The sequence below is a fragment of the Mauremys reevesii genome, linkage group 2 (genome assembly GCF_016161935.1).
Source record: "Mauremys reevesii isolate NIE-2019 linkage group 2, ASM1616193v1, whole genome shotgun sequence".
Lineage (NCBI taxonomy): Eukaryota > Metazoa > Chordata > Testudines > Geoemydidae > Mauremys > Mauremys reevesii.
Genome location: NC_052624.1, coordinates 109,012,567 through 109,029,606, shown reverse-complemented (window position 1 = coordinate 109,029,606; position 17,040 = coordinate 109,012,567). Strand labels below are relative to the sequence as shown.

General features: G+C 38.4%; 1 protein-coding gene across 1 annotated transcript in view; it reads left to right on the top strand.

The window, feature by feature from the left end:
• GALNT1 (polypeptide N-acetylgalactosaminyltransferase 1) overlaps positions 1–17,040 on the top strand; it is a 169,778-nt gene that overhangs the window by 115,794 nt on the left and 36,944 nt on the right. The window contains exons 7-9 of the mRNA XM_039524380.1: positions 3,279–3,449; positions 5,915–6,032; positions 8,115–8,295. Coding sequence (XP_039380314.1) covers positions 3,279–3,449; positions 5,915–6,032; positions 8,115–8,295 — 470 coding nt within the window. The remainder of the gene's footprint in view (positions 1–3,278; positions 3,450–5,914; positions 6,033–8,114; positions 8,296–17,040) is intronic.

Sequence of the window (17,040 nt, the reverse complement as noted above, 5' to 3'; positions counted from 1 at the left end):
TAAGCACAATTCACTATTACACTTCTGTATGTTATGACAGCTCTCCTATCAAAACTCAACATTTTTAATGGTAATTAAAATGTTGAAGTTATACTTCATAGTTCTGGAGGTATAGTTTGGAATTGCGAGGCGGGCCAGGTTTTTAATAAAAATGTTAGCCTTAAAAGAATATACATATTAAAGGGATAGTAAGAAAAGATTAGCATTGTCTTGATTTAGATCTGGTACTATTTCATATATAGTTTGCTAATCTAGACTAGTTACCAAACGTAGCATAATCTTTCGAATCATCCGACGTCATCTTCTTGTTCGTTAATATCTTTTTTAAAAAAAACTAACAATTCCACATAGCAAATATAGCAGGGAAATCTAGAATTACCTAATACATATATTCACCATAAAGAAACATCAGAGCCTTGAACGCATGATAAACCAACTGGTTTAAAAAAATTAGTTCCACTATTTGGGGTTCTCATGATGGTTTCTTGTGTATATATAAAGGCTATATTTAAGTTATTAATCACCTGTGAATGAGTACTATGCTGTAAAATAAGACAAGAACAACTGACTATACACTGGCCATGAACAAATCCAGGGTGAAAATTAAAAGGCTTTTAACAGTCAGTGAGGTAAGGCTCTGGAACAGCCTCTCAATAAAAGTTGTGGGGGCAAACAACTTAATTAGTTTTAAGAGAGGTGGGCAAACTTAGGAGTGCAGTTGTATGATGGGGTTGCTTGGAATGCTAGGGGACAGGGCTCAACAGCCCTGCAGCTCTCTTCCGGTTTGTGTCTTAAGTTCCTAAGGCTCATGTGTCAGGATTTCAGCTGGCCACTGACAGGTCAGGAAGGGATTTTTTTTCCCATTCCAATGTATTCTGGGAGGTTTTTATCTCCTTCTGAAGCATGAGGATGTCTATGGCTGGAAATGGGACAGTAACCGGAGTTGGGGGCCTCTGAGCATTCTCTCTGTCAGGTGCTTGGCTGGTTGGTTTTTGCTCATGTCCTTAGTGCAGGGGTCGGCAGCCTTTCAGAAGTGGTGTGCCGAGTTTTCATTTATTCACTCTAATTTAAGGTTTTGCATGCCAGTAATGCATTTTAATGTTTTTAGAAGGTCCCTTTCTACAAGTCTATAATATATAACTAATCTGTTATTGTATGTAAAATAAATAAGGTTTTAAAAATGTCTAAGAAGCATCATTTAAAGTTAAATTAAAATGCAGGGCCCCCTGGACCGGTGGCCAGGACCCGGGCAGTGTGAGTGCCACTGAAAATCAGCTCATGTGCTGCCTTGGGCACGCGTGCCATAGGTTGCCTACCCCTGAGTTAGACTCTAAGGCAGGGGTAGGCAACCTATGGCATGCGTGCCCAAGGCAGCACATGAGCTGATTTTCAGTGGCACTCACACTGCCCGGGGTCCTGGCCAGCGGTCTGGGGGGCTCTGCATTTTAATTTAACTTTTAAATGATGTTTCTTAAACATTTTTAAAACTTTATTTACTTTACATACAACAATAGTTTAGTTATATATGATTTATTCATAAAAAGATCTTCTAAAAACTTTAAAATGTGTTACTGGCACGTGAAATCTTAAATCAGAGTGAATAAATGAAGACTCAGCACAGTACTTCTGAAAGGTTGCCGACTCCTGGTCTAACCAATTACCATATGAGAGGTTGGGAAGGAGTTTTCCCCCAGATCAGATTTGCAGAGACCCTGGGGTTTTTTGTCTTCCTCTGCAGTATGTGTGTGCGGGCCACTTGCCAGGATAATCAGGATATCTCACTTAATCATTTCCTTGCCATTGTGGAGGCATTGGGCACTGTCGCACCCCCGTCCCTTCTGTTTTCTGCCTGTGTCACATAATAGTCTAGTATGTTGTGCATTATAATACTTTGATCTCATTTCCATTGTTGGGTTGTGTGTGTGAGTGCTGTGTTTTGTTGGTGGCCTGTGATATACAGGAGTTCAGACTAGATCAGTTACGGGCAACTTGCGGCCCACGGGTTGCACGCGGCCCGTGAGGGTGATCTGGCAAGCCACCAGACAGTTTGTTTACATTTGCACGGCCGCCTGCAGCTCCCAGTGGCTGTAGTTCACCGTTTCTTGGCCAATAGCAGCTGGGGGAAGTGGTGCAGGCTGCAGGGACGTGCTTGCTGGCACTTCCCGCAGCTCCCATTGGCCGGGAATGGTGAACCACAGCCACTGGGAGCTGCAGGCAGCCATGCAAATGTACACAAACTGGCGGACTGCCAGCAGATTACCCTGATGGGGCCACAGGTTGCCCACCATCGCACTAGATTATCTAGTGGTCCGTCTGGCCTAAATAGTGTTGCAGGTTCTGCAAGTTGCACCTTTTGAATCATATCTTGATATGTGACTTTCCAAGAAAGGGGATGTGGCCACAGAGTTATCAAAAAGCATTTCCAAGAATGTTAAGCTGATTACTATCTCAGAATTCACCTTCTAAAGAATAGGACAAAGGACACATGGCTTCTTCCTGTTGGAGATCTCTACATGACATCAGTAGGGGAGGGGATAGCTTAGTGGTTTGAGCATTGGCCTGCTAAACCCAGGGTTGTGAGTTCAATCCTTGAGGGGGCCACTTAGGATCTGGGGCAAAAATCAGTACTTGGTCCTGCTAGTGAAGGCAGGGGGCTGGACTCGATGACCTTTCGAGGGCCCTTCCAGTTCTAGGAGATTGGTATATCTCCTATTATTATTATTATTAGACAGAGTTGCTTCATTACATCCATTTGTCAATGTTATCTGAGTATTCCCCCCAGAGCAAAGACCAAATTTTACTTCAAAACATGTAAGATACCTTGAGCATACATCTAGGGACCGAAAATTCTTCTTATCCTGGGTCACTGTGCGGCATTGGAAAGTCATCATCACTTTATGCTTCAGTTTTCTTATGTGCAAGATGAAGATAATTACTCCTTATTGATTACTCCAGGAGTGTTTAGAGGAATGATTTAGGTAATGTTTGTATAGTTCTTTGAAGACGTAAAGCACTGTTAAGTAATGTAGTAGTACAAATAAAAATTAAGCCATTACCAAAAACAGGACAAATGTGCACTCTCCCTGGTAGGCAAATACCATTACAGATGGAATGGTAAACACTCTTTTAATTTAGTAAAATGCCTATGCCTCCTGACAGCTAAAGGCTTCATGTTTACTGTAAGTTTAAAGGGATGCTTGTTCTCTACAGTAGGTAAGAGACAAAAGACACAGCTATTGGTCACTTTTTCTAACAAGTTTTGTCACTTCTCTCTTTAGGAGAACAGTAGTGTGTCCTATCATTGATGTAATCAGTGATGACACCTTTGAATATATGGCAGGCTCTGATATGACCTATGGCGGATTCAACTGGAAGTTGAATTTCCGCTGGTACCCTGTTCCTCAGAGAGAAATGGACCGAAGGAAAGGTGATCGGACCCTTCCTGTCAGGTAAGGGGAATTGATTGTATTAGTTTAATTATAAGATACCTAAAATGGTTCATTATTATTTTGTGGTCTCCTTTCCAGATTAGTTTTTACATACAGTAGAACCTCAGAGTTAGGGACACCTCAGGAATGGAGGTTGTTCGTATCTCTGAACAAAACACCAGATTCCAGAGGCAGCTAGGCAGCTTCCTTGTAGGACAGCTTCTTTCCCTGGCCAAGGCAAGCTTGTGTCCCCCTCCCGTCTGGAGTTAGAGGGGGCGTGAAAGCAGCATGTCCCCCTCCTGGCAGCGGCAGTGAAAACAGCACCCACAGCCTACAGGAAAGCAGCGCAGACTCCAGTGCTGCATCTGCTCTGGCTGCCTTGGGCTGGCAGCAGCGGCTGATAGCTTTGCCTGTGAATCTCAGCATCTTCACTTCCTAGCTGTAAGTGGGCGCCCCAGGCGTGGGGATGAGGGTGGAGGTAGGGGTGGGGGTTGGAACAGGCAGCCCAGATGTGCCCACCTTTAAGAAGCAATACAGGCACTACAGTATTTGCTGCTTCTTTTTATTTTTATTATTATTATTATTTATTTATTTTTTGTCTCTGCTGCTGCCTGATTGGTTACTTCCAGTTTCATATGGTGTCTGGTTGACCAGTCAGTCCATAACTCTGGTGTTCGCGTCTTTGAGGTTATACTGTACCAATAATTAGCGAGGTATGATTTATCAACAGTTTGGCATGCTTCTCAGCCTTCTGGCTAAGAGAGGTGAAAACATTATCTAGTATGAAGACTGTATTGTGATGAGATCTTGCCGCTAAATATGTTTTTAGATTAAACTAATAGTGAAGGAAAAAACAATTTCTTATAACTTTATTTTAAAATATACGTAATGATTTATCAATTTAATTACCGGAGAGCTTAAACGAACACATGAGATTCCCACATACTTCACGAATAATGTAAAAATTTTTATTGATATTTGCCTTTTTCTTATCTCTTTTATTCTAGGAGAGGAAACGTTTGATTGTGATGTGACAGTTATACATTGATTTTATTTGTAATGAGATCTCTTTTTATTTAGATCGGGGGGGCTGATTGATTTGAGTCATTTAAATTAAATATGAATGCACTCAGATTGTCTGTAGCTCTCACCGTCTTGCCTGTATAATACTTACCCTTGTAGTATCTACTTGTATTTTTACAATCAGTGACTTCATTTTGAATTAAAACATGTCAGATATTACTAACAATAAATATGTGGAGGTAGCTGTTATCTTCTGTTCCATTACAAAGATTCAGAAACTTAAGAGCTTCTTTCTAGGGCTTGATATCATTTTAGTAATCTATATAAGTGTTGTGACAGATCTATTTATCTGTTCTGCATGCAATTGCTTGGAAAGTTTATTGCACCTGTACTTAACTGCAGGTGCACAATTGCCATTTGTAAAAAATTAGTTCAAACCATTTCTGAATAAATGAAATTGCTGATAGAAGACCTTTATACATTCAATTGACAGTATTCTTTCATGCTTTTATTTATATATTATATATATATATATATATGCTAAAAGCATGAAAGAATACTGTCAATTTAATGTAGTCAAAGTACCCTACATACACATGAGATAAGAACACTGATTTTGTCGTTAAAAAGCTAAGTACATTAAGTTTAGGAGATTTTGCAAGTTAGGAAATAGCTAGCACATTTTTGAGAAACTTTTTAGTAGCTGAAAAAGGGGTCGTAATGAAGCTCTATATGTATCCCTGATTACAGTGTTTCTGTGAACAATGTAATATATTGAAAATAAGCATGGCCAACAGTACTTGGACTGTGATGCTTTCGTCTTGAAGAATGGTCTAAAGAAAAGGTTTTTTCTTCAAAAAATGAATGCCTTTTGTAAGGTACCAGCTTTAGAGATGGAAGATTTCTATCTATCCCATGGGCATTAGCAGCCTACCATCTACTTCCTCTGTCCTGACCTATAAAGAGTAGTTTTAGGGAGGAAAAACAGATGTAAGCACTGGACCCGTTAAGTTCCTTTTGCTGAAACTCGCCAACATAGTGCTAATTCAGATATCAGGTGGACAGTTATTGACTAGAACTACCAGTAGATTAAAAATGCTGACTGAGTTCTACAGGCTACTACACCATTAGTTGGCAACAGCTTTCAGTCGTAGCAGACTGAGAGGTGCTTGAACAGTTGATGTGGATGTGAAAAGCTTTATATCACACTATTAATCACATAGGCTATCTAGTCCTTCAGGAAATGGTTTAGTTACAGTACAGTAAGATACTTGTATGAAATAAAAGTAAGGAAAACAAAAGATTTGACAAAAAGAGGCAAAGGATAAAAAGTAAATTAAGCATGTTTGGTTTTTTACTTAGATGGTATGGAAAAGATTTGATTTATACATTTCTCTATGTGTGTAGTCAAAGTGTCCAGTATTCTGCCTTTAAAGTACTTTTACGTATTTGTCTTCTTTCAGGACACCCACGATGGCAGGAGGCCTTTTTTCAATAGACAGGGATTACTTTCAGGAAATTGGAACATATGATGCTGGAATGGATATTTGGGGGGGAGAAAACCTAGAAATTTCTTTCAGGGTAAGCAGCAATTCCTTTTGCTTTGCTTCTTAATTTAGGACAGTTTAAGTTGTATAAATGGTAACCTGTTGCAATCCTTGTACCTTTAATATCCAAGCACAGATAGCAACTTAATTTTTGTGTAATTTCTCGTGTGGACCATTGAAAGTGCTATATTGTCAGTAAAGGAAAATATCAATTATGCTGTCTACAGAGCCATGAGACAAAAATGTTTGGACATCAAATTTTCATTTAAAGAAAAATAAGCATTTCAAAAATAATCAACTAAGATTTGCCAGTTTAGAAGCTCTGTTAGAGTAGCGTCTTGGAGAGACATTATAAACTAAGCTGACATCAGTGATGTGTGGCTTAACCTTCCAATAAAAGCTAGTATTTCCATTATAAACCCTCTTTTGGTCATTTACAACTTGATGGTTACATCCTTTTATGGATGTGGGATCTACCTAGTATTGTCCATATTTCTGAAATATGTTCCATGTTGGGTGACTACCAAATGATAACATTTATCATTCCCTTCTTTGCTTTCAGCCAGAGTGAATGGGGGTTACTGCTAACATAGCTAAGTTAAACACATCCACAAGAATTTTAAGAGGCTATCTTTTGGTACTCAGAGTAAAATTGGAAAAGGTCTTCCAGACTAAGTTCAGATAATCTTATCGAGAACAAAAAATTCTGGATCTTGTTACATTTTACAGAGAAATCTAGTAATAAAAACAGGGTGGATTGATTTAAATCAGCAAGCAAGAAACCTGATTTAAATAATCAATTTTAAACTTGTTTTGCATTTGTATATTTTTTTTCTTTACAAAAGGTTAATTCTCATTGGTTGGCAACCATTAAAACATGTTGAATTACAGCCAAATGTAACTTTTAATCTAAGTTTGGCACTTCTCTTTGCTAAGTAGGATGATGTACTCTATCTCTTCATATTTATTTAATTATAGCTTAATATTTATTCAAATTCTTAATTTTTACTTAGGTTAGAAAAAGGTGAATGACACATTTCTTATTTACTAGATTAATTTTTTACTTGTGATTTGTGTCAAGCTGCATTAGGACCGAGATTAAAAATCTACAAAATCCAGCATTTTAAAATTATTAGTTAAATAAAACTACCTTGATTGTGCTGGATGCATAAGAAAAAAAGTTTCTCAAAACATGCTTTGCATTTAAAACTGATCTATAAAACAAAGGAAGTATTATTTGTAGTTAGGAAACTGAACTGATTTGTTTCTGGTCATTATGTATTTCAGGATTTTAGAACTAGTGGATTTCATCCTCTCAACACCTTTTTTTTTTTTCCTTCATAGATTTGAAGTGGGAAAACAAGCTTTCCTGCTTTTTCAACTCCCAATATGTTTCTCAACTTTGTATGAACTAATCATTGAACTGAACTAGTTGAATAAATTTAAAATTAAGAAAATATTGTCCCTGCATCTGGAGAAGGTTATTGCTGTCAAAAGCTGGTTTAGCTCTTTAGTAAAATCTGGTTCCAGGTGCTAAACCAGTTACTTTCACCAGTTCAGTGTAGCTTGACTTCCTTTAAATCTTCAGCAGCAAACGTGTACTGCTTGGATATTTTATTTAATTTAAATTATTTTAGTAGATATTAGTGAGTTTAGGTCTTAGCATAGGTTGTCATAATTTCACATTTAATTAGGTTTATTTAAAAAAAGAAAAGAAAAATGTATTTCATTAAAACAAAAATCCAGTTTAAAATTTTTAAAAATCTGATTTTTTTTTTAAATTTATTTTTATCCATCATGAATAAGAACTTCTTTTAGACAAAGTAACACCTTTGCTGCTTCCATTTTTCTCTTCTTGCTTCACTCTATGAGCAGTACCATTCATCTCTAGCAGCCCTTGACTGGCATCTCAATGCTGTTGTGCCTGATGTCACTAAGTCTGCCCCCAGCCGCCCCTTAAATTCTCTTCTAGTGAGCAGGACACTAACATTTTTACTTGACTTTTGGGCAACAGAATTTTTTCCAGCTTGAAAAGACATTAGGTACAAAAACTCTTTAAAAATCGCCTTAATTGTGGCCACTTTGAATTATGCAATGACTGTTCTATCACTTTCAGATTTGGCAGTGCGGGGGCACTTTGGAAATTGTAACCTGTTCACATGTTGGACATGTGTTCCGAAAAGCCACTCCTTATACTTTTCCAGGAGGCACAGGACAGATTATCAACAAAAATAACAGACGGCTTGCAGAAGTCTGGATGGATGAGTTTAAGAATTTCTTTTACATAATTTCCCCAGGTGAGCAGTTTTTGGTGTGAAATAATTCCATTCGAGATAGATCTGTGTGTCTTCAAAAGGAAAAATAAAAATAAGTACTTCTAAATAAAAATGCTGGTAATTGTGGAGAAAAGGCCTTCCAGTAAAATAAAGATCACTTGAAACAATTTATGTTAAAGGAATGGTTTTGTTTTAAAAAAAAAAAAACCAAAACAAAACCATTTTCTGTTATCCTAACCAAACAGATGTGGGTGTGCCCTGAAGTCCTTTTTACATGCATATGTGAAAGTTAAGAATGAGCTTCAAGTGCACAAAAATAAAAGTGCAATGGAAAGTTGACTTGTGGAAGCGGAGTGCTGGAAGTGTAGCCAGAAGTCCAAATACATCTTATAATATCCTGAAGTATGGCCCATGGCTGCTGTATCCCTATAACTTCAGGTTGAATAGGTTACAGATGATCAGCTGACATTCATTGCTGATTAATCAAATAAGCAATTTCCTTTCATCTATCAAGAAAGGTAAAAAGCAGTCAATTTTATATTTTAGGTAAATATATGGGAATATATATATTGTGGAAACTAGGCATCTCCTTCAAATTACTGCTTTGGCCCTCCAGAATTATGAACGTTTTACATTCCTGTCTTAAAGGAATAACTGTTAAAAGGAATGTTTTCTTTGGAATTAACAGTCTTTCAGATGAATAATTTATTTTAAAAGTAACTTTACAAAGTTACAGTATTTGTGAATTGACGTTATGCATACAGTGGATTTTCTGGTGCTTTATTTGTAAAAGTAGTTTCTATTTTCTTCTTCTTGGGAAAAACTTGATCAGTTTGCTTGTAATGAAATACTTCTTTCTAATAAAGTAGACTGGTATGCTTTTAGTCAATGACCTTCTTTTGTTAAATGAAGTTAATGCTAAGTTATCAGCCCATTTTTTATTTTTTTTGTACATTTTAACTTTTTCTTGTGTTTCTTAATGAACTCCTTCCTCCCTCTTATCTTAATTCCCCTCAACTTTTCTGCTTTCTTTCTCTGTATGTAGCAGCTCTTCCGCTGATGCTTAAGATCTGGCCCGCAAGAAATCAGCAACAAGGTTGAGGGTGAGGATTCCTGGGGAGAGGCAGACTTGGCTCCCAGAAGAGCACCAGTCGGCCATAAAATCAGCTTTAATTAGTTCCCCATTATCTGTTCCTCTCAACCCCACTATCCAGTCCCTGTTTTTCTGTGATTTTCTGTCTAGGGGCTAGTAGGAGGACAATAGAATTGAGTATTCAAGCTGTTCTCATAGTCATACAGTTAACTCTCAATTTGCAGCTTACTCATCTGGGAGTAAGTAGTTCATCTGTAATGGTAATGGACAATTATTAGTTTTCGCAGTATTTAAATTGGGGAGTTGACTTGAAGGCCCAGCAGAGACTGGAGAACTAATAAAAAATGTGATCATGGTGAGTACAGAAAGGGAAGCCAGTAGGAGCCTTTTCTAAAGTAAAGAGAATAGGAAAGCCAGCTAGAGGAGACCTATTGGAGGTTATGATAAGAGATTAGGATTAGGGAGGTAGTATTGTGGAGATCACAAGGAGTGAGGGAAGGATTAGTTGTTGGGATGAAGAGGTTTTGGAAAGCTTCAGGTATCCAAAATTTGCTTCCTTGTTTTAAGCAATCTTCTGCAGCCTTCAGTCACAAAGGTCCACTTATTCATAAAATATCCCAAAATAGGACATATTCAATTTACCAATATGTACACTCTGAATTCTGACCTCTAGGTGCATACAAGGATGCCAGTCTCTCAGGGTGAGAATCTCATCTGGACCAACACATTACCCATGGAAAAGATGGGCTATGTTAGAAGTTACAAAATGCATTAATCTGCTAGTTTAAAAGACTAGTACTATGCATTACCTTCCATTACCAGTCGCTTACGTAATCCAGCAAGGTAGAAAAAATAACTCACTAAATGCAGAAGCTCTGTAGATTTTATTCTGGAGGAAATGTACCGAAACTCAAGGGATGCTTATCAAAAGGGCCCATAAACCAGAGAGTGGAGTAGCTGAGCCACCAAACTGCAAACAACTAAGAATGGACTCTGAACAGGAAAAAAATTCAAATCATCTCAACATCATTAGACACTTCTGCCTGGATCTGTTCACATCCAGCCAGGACAGGAAAGCCAGAAAATTCTTCACAAGGGAGATCAACCCAGAGCTCCAAAAAATAGTATTGCTCTACTACGTTGCTCACCCAGCAAACTACTGCACACTTTTTTTTCTTTCTTCCAGTTCTGGGAAAAGTAATCAAGAATAGTGAACGCTAAGAAGGAACAGTAATTCTGATAGCTCCAAACATGCCAGAAGGATTTTGCTAGCCGCTACTGAAGTCCTGATAGAACTAGCACAAAGGCTTTCACTCACATTTACAGACCAGATCTACTTTCTCATGGGTGTCTGAGTCACACAAATCCAAGCCACCTGAATTTCAAAGTGAAAATCCTAGCCAAAATTTGGATATTCAGCTGTAGTAATAAGAATGTTGTTAGAATAAATTGGCCCATCCACCAGCCTGTTCAAAATCTTGATGAGGTCCTTCTGTTGGTACACACACAAAAAGATCAATCCCAGAAAACACAAGTCCCATTATCCGGGTCGTTTTTATATGAATAATTTGACATGGCTTTTGAACTGTGCGCCATTTCTTCACTCTATCACTGTAAATTTTTCTAAATCTGATTTTTTTTTTTTGGTGTGCAGTTTCTTCAAAGCAGTTTATTTGGTCAAATAACCATCAGAAGCATTTTTCAATCGTGGCACTTATGCTGAGCTTTTTTATTCTTGACTTCTCATCCATTTGAAGCAAAAATCACCTTGTCTTTATATCTACTCTCAATAAAAACCCGTTTCCTTGTGCCTTTACCATAGTGAAGAGTATTTGAGAGACCTCTTTGCAGACACAAGTCTTATACTGCATATTTCATGATGACAGAATAATCTGCACCTTTTGAATCTTTTATAACTCAGGAAAACACTCTTCCATATCTTACAGGGCACTGTCTTCTCCTTCTGCCCAAATTTAAAGAACCAAAAGAAAATGTTACAGCACAATCTGTGTCTGTAGAGCAATGAAGATAATTTTTTTAATTCACTGATTCCATAAAAAAAACAAACATGCCTTTCCACCAAAGATGCCTTTGAAACAGGATGTTCATGGCATCAGTAGCTAGATAGATAAAATGTTAACAATGCATATATCACATCAGGTGTACAAGTCTGAGAGGGAATCAGAGTCTCTAATGGCAACTTCTTGGGCTGAAAGATCACCATGTATCTCAAAAGAAATCAGTAGGCCTGCAGTATGGTCCTTTCAAGACTTTCATTGAGCATTACAGAGCTTGGTCTGTTCTTCTCCATAGATGCTTTATTTAGCAGAAGGTATTTCATTTGGTGGTTCCTGAGAGGGAAATCCTTTATCTGACTTCTGATTCCTGTCTTTACCGTCCCTCCACACTATTCTCCTTACGTCTTGCTTTATGTCATTAGTGATGGACTGGGCAGAGGTCAAGAGTCGGAAAAGAAAATCTGTTACTTGACCCAATGCACTTTGGGTAAGAGGAAATTATTAGTTAATATGTGGGTATTTCTACAGCTTAGAAAGTATTCATTTAGCATTCCCTGAGAGTCCTGGTCGCAAGTCTGGACTGCCTGATGATGTACAGCATATTAGTAGAATAGAGGGAGAGATTAGACCCAGAGAGGAAATCAGGTGATACATTTTCCATGGCCTCTGATCATTTAGTTTTAGGAAAGCATTTCCTATTCTAAATAAGGATCAGTATAAAAAATATTATACACACTATAGTTACATGTGATTTCTGAAGCTTTTTGTATGCTCTTCTGCTACAATCAGTGGCCTGTTTCCTAGTGCAGTTCAGCATCCAGGAAAATACAAGTAGAGCCACTGATTTTTTTTAGTTTCTCATCTATTGCCTGTTTAATGTAGTCTCCAGTTGCTGAATACAGTATTCAGGGCCGGCTCCAGGCACCAGCTCAGCAAGCAGGTGCTTGGGGCGGCCAAGGGGAAGGGGCTCTTTGGCGACAGGTCCCTTGGTCCCTCTCGGAGGGAAGGACCTGCCACCGAATTACCGCCGAAGAAGAAAAGGCGGCAAAAACCCTGGAGCCGGCCCTGACAGTATTTCTGTTGAGTGTATCAACCTGAAGAAGAGCTCTGTGTAAGCTTGAAAGCTTCTGTTTCACCAAGAGTAGTCCAAAAAAAAAAAAAGACATCACCCGCCTCATAGCAATATATGTGATAGTTGATATGCAAATTCATTGAAATGTTTGTTTTCATGTTAATTACACACAGTTTCTTAAGTTTCATATTCATAGAGCAATGAGTAAGGACTTAAACATGGTAGACCAAATTTCTCATGGTCTCACCTTTTCTAGAGAAGTTTCATGGTGGGAGGAAGTAGTTCTGGAAGTTTACAGTGTTGTTTATTGCATCTGATTGCCTATACTGCATCCTGTGCTCTTGTCTAAAATTAGTTGTTTGAAAAACAACTTTTTTTAGGAGAAAAAATATCTCCTTTATAAATAGAAATTATATTAGAGAGATTTAACAAAAAAATAGAGTTTTATGTGTCAGGACCTTTTTTTGGAAGTGGTGGTATTAAAATTTGAAATTGGTGTTTTGTTGACAAATTACTAATTAAACGTGCATTGAATTTTAAATTAGAAATTGCTGAAAGATAGCATAATACAAGCTTAAACAGAGCTGAATTTCAAGTTAGACTTTTAAGACTAATACTTGTAAATCAACCTGGTCATTTGTTCCCCCAGTATTTTTTCCCCCATAGAGCAAATTAAGCAAAAAAGGCTTACCTTAGTGTGTTCTACACTAGGATTGTTCTAATCAAACATTGTTTCCAAATTAATAATGATTTGTTTACTGCTCTCTATTGTCGTTATTGAAGTGTTGCCAATTTCGGTGGGCTGGGGAGGGGTGGCCTATACAGAAAAAGTAACAAAAAAAGCTAGAGATAAATTGCAAATAAATTTCAGCCAAATTATGTTTGGTGATTCTTTGGACATTTTTATGTAAAATAGTCTGAATTTTTAAGCATGCCAAACCTCTACTTGCTCTTTGCCAAATGAGAATTAAAAAACAGGCTCTGTTTAAAACAATCTGGGTCACAACATAAACATAAGGCACCTGCTTCATATGACGTGATTCATAGATGGATTGAAAGGAGTTTACAAAAGATTACAAAAGACAGTCTTCTGTATTACTTATGGAGAATTATTTGCTTTGGAAATGGGTATTTTCCTAGCTTGAGGTATTGTGCAAATTTCCTCTGTAAGAAGAAAGAAACAAAATGGAAACAACATTTAAAATGGGACAAAGGAACACAGTGAAACATTGTGATAAGTGCAGCAATTTGTACCTATAAATGTTGTCTAACACAATTAAAATGTATGTTCAGTGATTCATCCTATTTTAGTTAGTTTTTCTACTACTATTCCAAGTCATGGTTAATTTCAAGTATGCAAATATATTGATAAATTGAAATGGATTTAAAAGGTCACTGCTTATCATTGTCCTCCTCAAACACCCAGAATGCATTTCCCAATTGAAAACCATCAACAAATAACTGGTGTCACTAACAGAAATCTCTCTCCAAACTCATATGTGCGCAGTCTTGAGGGAAAACACTGTACATACTGTACCATTTACCTTTTAGTTTACCTGAGTGTCTAATGGTTGCTCGATGACTTTCTCTCCTTTAGTCACATACAGACTATAGGCACTTTGGTTTGTTCACATTATGAGAATTTGAAGATTAATTTATAATTATGGATTATTTTGTTATGGATTATTTTGATGTATTGAGTATTTTTGCAGCTTTCCTATATTTTTTTTTCTTTTGTCCCCCTACAGGTTTTTTATTTTTGTCTACGTTTGGATTTTTGTCTTTTTCAGCTTAAAAAAAAAAAAAAAAAAAAGCTAAATCAGGCGTTTACAATGCGCAGCCTTTAGTTGAGTATGGTTGAGCCCACAGCTTGTTGGAACTTTCTTTGTGAACACTGGCATTCTATTCTGCATAGGTTTTTAGGTTTTTGGGTTTTTATACCACAGTCCTCATTGAAGTATCTGAGCACATTGTAATAGTGCTTTAAGCAATGTGATTACATATTAGTCACGAATTGTGTTCTCATCCTATCCCCAGAGGCAGAAGCATGTGGAGTGTCTTGTTTTGGTAGGTGTTTTTTGGTTAAATCTTTCTGTTGCAATGTGTTTATATTAGGGAAGGCAAGGTCAAAGAAATGTGCCTTGCACTTTGAGCAGAAAGTGATGAGGTTTGTGATAGTTCTTCTTTCCTGAGGGAGTTCATTCCACAGTCTGACTGCCTCTGAAAAAGGTTGTGTGTCCTGAACAGACGATCTTTACTCTTATTGTTGAGTTTCACGGTGTCAGAGTCTACCCTCACTTGAAACTGGGGGGTTTCAAAGTGAGGACCCGCATGTCTTCCCCCACCCCAAAATCCTAGGGTAGGTCTCCTTCAGGCTGCCACCACTCGGTCAATTACGTGGGCCGAGACACCCCTGTATTCCCCCTCCCACTCCGCTTTCCAGAGACGTTCCCTGGGAAAATACAGATCAACTCACAGGAGGGAAACCTCCCCCTTCCCTCTCTCCTAGCCACTGGAAAGATATACACCGAGTCAAATCCTTGACTCAACACAAAGAGGGACTTACCTCCCCTTCCCCTTCCCTAGTCCTGGAAAGAGATACCTGATTCAAACTGCTTGAATCAAACCCAGGAGGAACTATCTCTTCCGCCTCCCTTCTCTGCCCGGAGATAAGCTGTCTCACCACCGAGAGAGAATGTCTTAGCCCCTCCCCCTATATCCACAGTAGAAGGGATTTAATCAGATCTTTATAGAAATAATTTATTAAAAGAAAAACAAGAAAAGACAGAATCTCTATGAGTCCAAGCTGGACACTCATAGGGTATAACCTTGCTAAATTCTGGAGAGAATCCTCTCTCTTCTCAGTACAACCAGTACAGGCAGAATTAAGAATAATCAATAACAAACACAATTGCAAACATAGGATTATTAGATAATGACACAAAGTATCTTTCTAATACTCACTATCTTGACTAGAAGAAATTAGTTCAGAAAGGTAGAAACTTGTAGACTTGATTAAAACATCTGGACTCTTGTAACTCCAAAGGGCTAAAGACTACACACACACACAGAGGGAAAAAGTTCCCTCCTAGGAATTTCAAGTTCTCTTCCCTGATTGGTCCTCAGGTCAGGTGCCCACCAGGTACTATGCTTTAACCCTTTACTAACTATTCATGACACACGGTGCCAGAGGAGCTCTATCTTGGAGCTTTAAAAGGTCTTTTAGGTACTGAGCGTAGGTCATAGAATGCTTTGAGACCTTAAACTTGATCCATATTCTATGGGAAGCCACTGTAGAAAGTTAAGGACATATATTGTGTGGTCACAGTAGCCTGTGTTGCTGGGGAAATGCAGCAGAGTTTTGAACTAGTTGCAGTTTCCCAGTTGCTGAAGCATAACTTGTGGCTGTAGTGGTGTGAGCGCTCAGTTTCAGTGAAATTAATCCAACAGTACTCCTAGACCAGGGGTTCTCAAACTGGGGGTTGGGACCGCTCAGGGGGTTGCAAGGTTATTACATTGGGGGGTCACGAGCTGTCAGCCTCCACCCCAAACCCTTCTTTGCATCCAGCATTTTATAATGGTGTTAAATATATAAAAAGTGTTTTTAATTTATAAGGAGGCTGGGGGTCGCAATCAGAGGCTTGCTATGTGAAAGGGGTCACCAGTACAAAAATTTGAGAACCACTGTCCTAGACTACAGACTGAATTGACCAGTTGTGGATATGAACATGCAGTCCAAGGAGACTGCAACATGGCTGAAAGCTCCTCAAAATATTGTCCTCTATTCCACCAGTATCAATTCTGCTCAGACTCAGACAGGTATACTTCATCTGTGAGCTGATTTCATGCAAGCACTGGGCCGTGTTGGTGGTGGTAGTGTGGTAGTTATATGGTGAAGGATAGGTAGAGCTGTGTGCCATCTGCATATTGCTGGCATTTGAGTCCATGTTGTCTAACCAGCTCACCTAGTGGTTGCATGTAGATGTTGGAAAAATAGTGGAGTGAGAAAATTGATCCTTTTGGAACCCTGCAAGTTAGGGGACTGATGATGGGAAATTGCAACCTCCACCACTATTCTTAAGGTTTATCCCTCCTAGAAGGACTTATACCATTTTAGCTCATTGCTCTGGACTCTGGCCACCTCTTAGGTGAGACAGTGATGTCTCATGGTCACTAATATCAAATGCTGCACAGAGGTCTAGGAAGGTGAGAATGGATATTTGTCCTCTATTCATTGACAGGAGGAGATCATCCAATGCCACTAAAGCAATTTCCATTCTTCAGGTGATTGCACATGTCCATTCCATTTCAGGTGTGTGTGCACCCACTGCACCAGAGTTGGAGATTTTTTCCTTAGCAGTACCTGTCGGAGCTGCGCATGCACCTTCCACTGCTGCATGATGGCATGAAGGGAGGAGCCCTCAGTTGCTTCTTAGGGCTCATGATAAGTAGTTGGGGAACACTGACTTGCTTCTGCAAGATTCTCCCTTTTCAAGGAATTTATCTTTTTTCAGTTAATTAGTGGTATTTTTAACAGGTAATTAGTGATATTCATTAATATTAGTATACGTTTTTCTTATTAG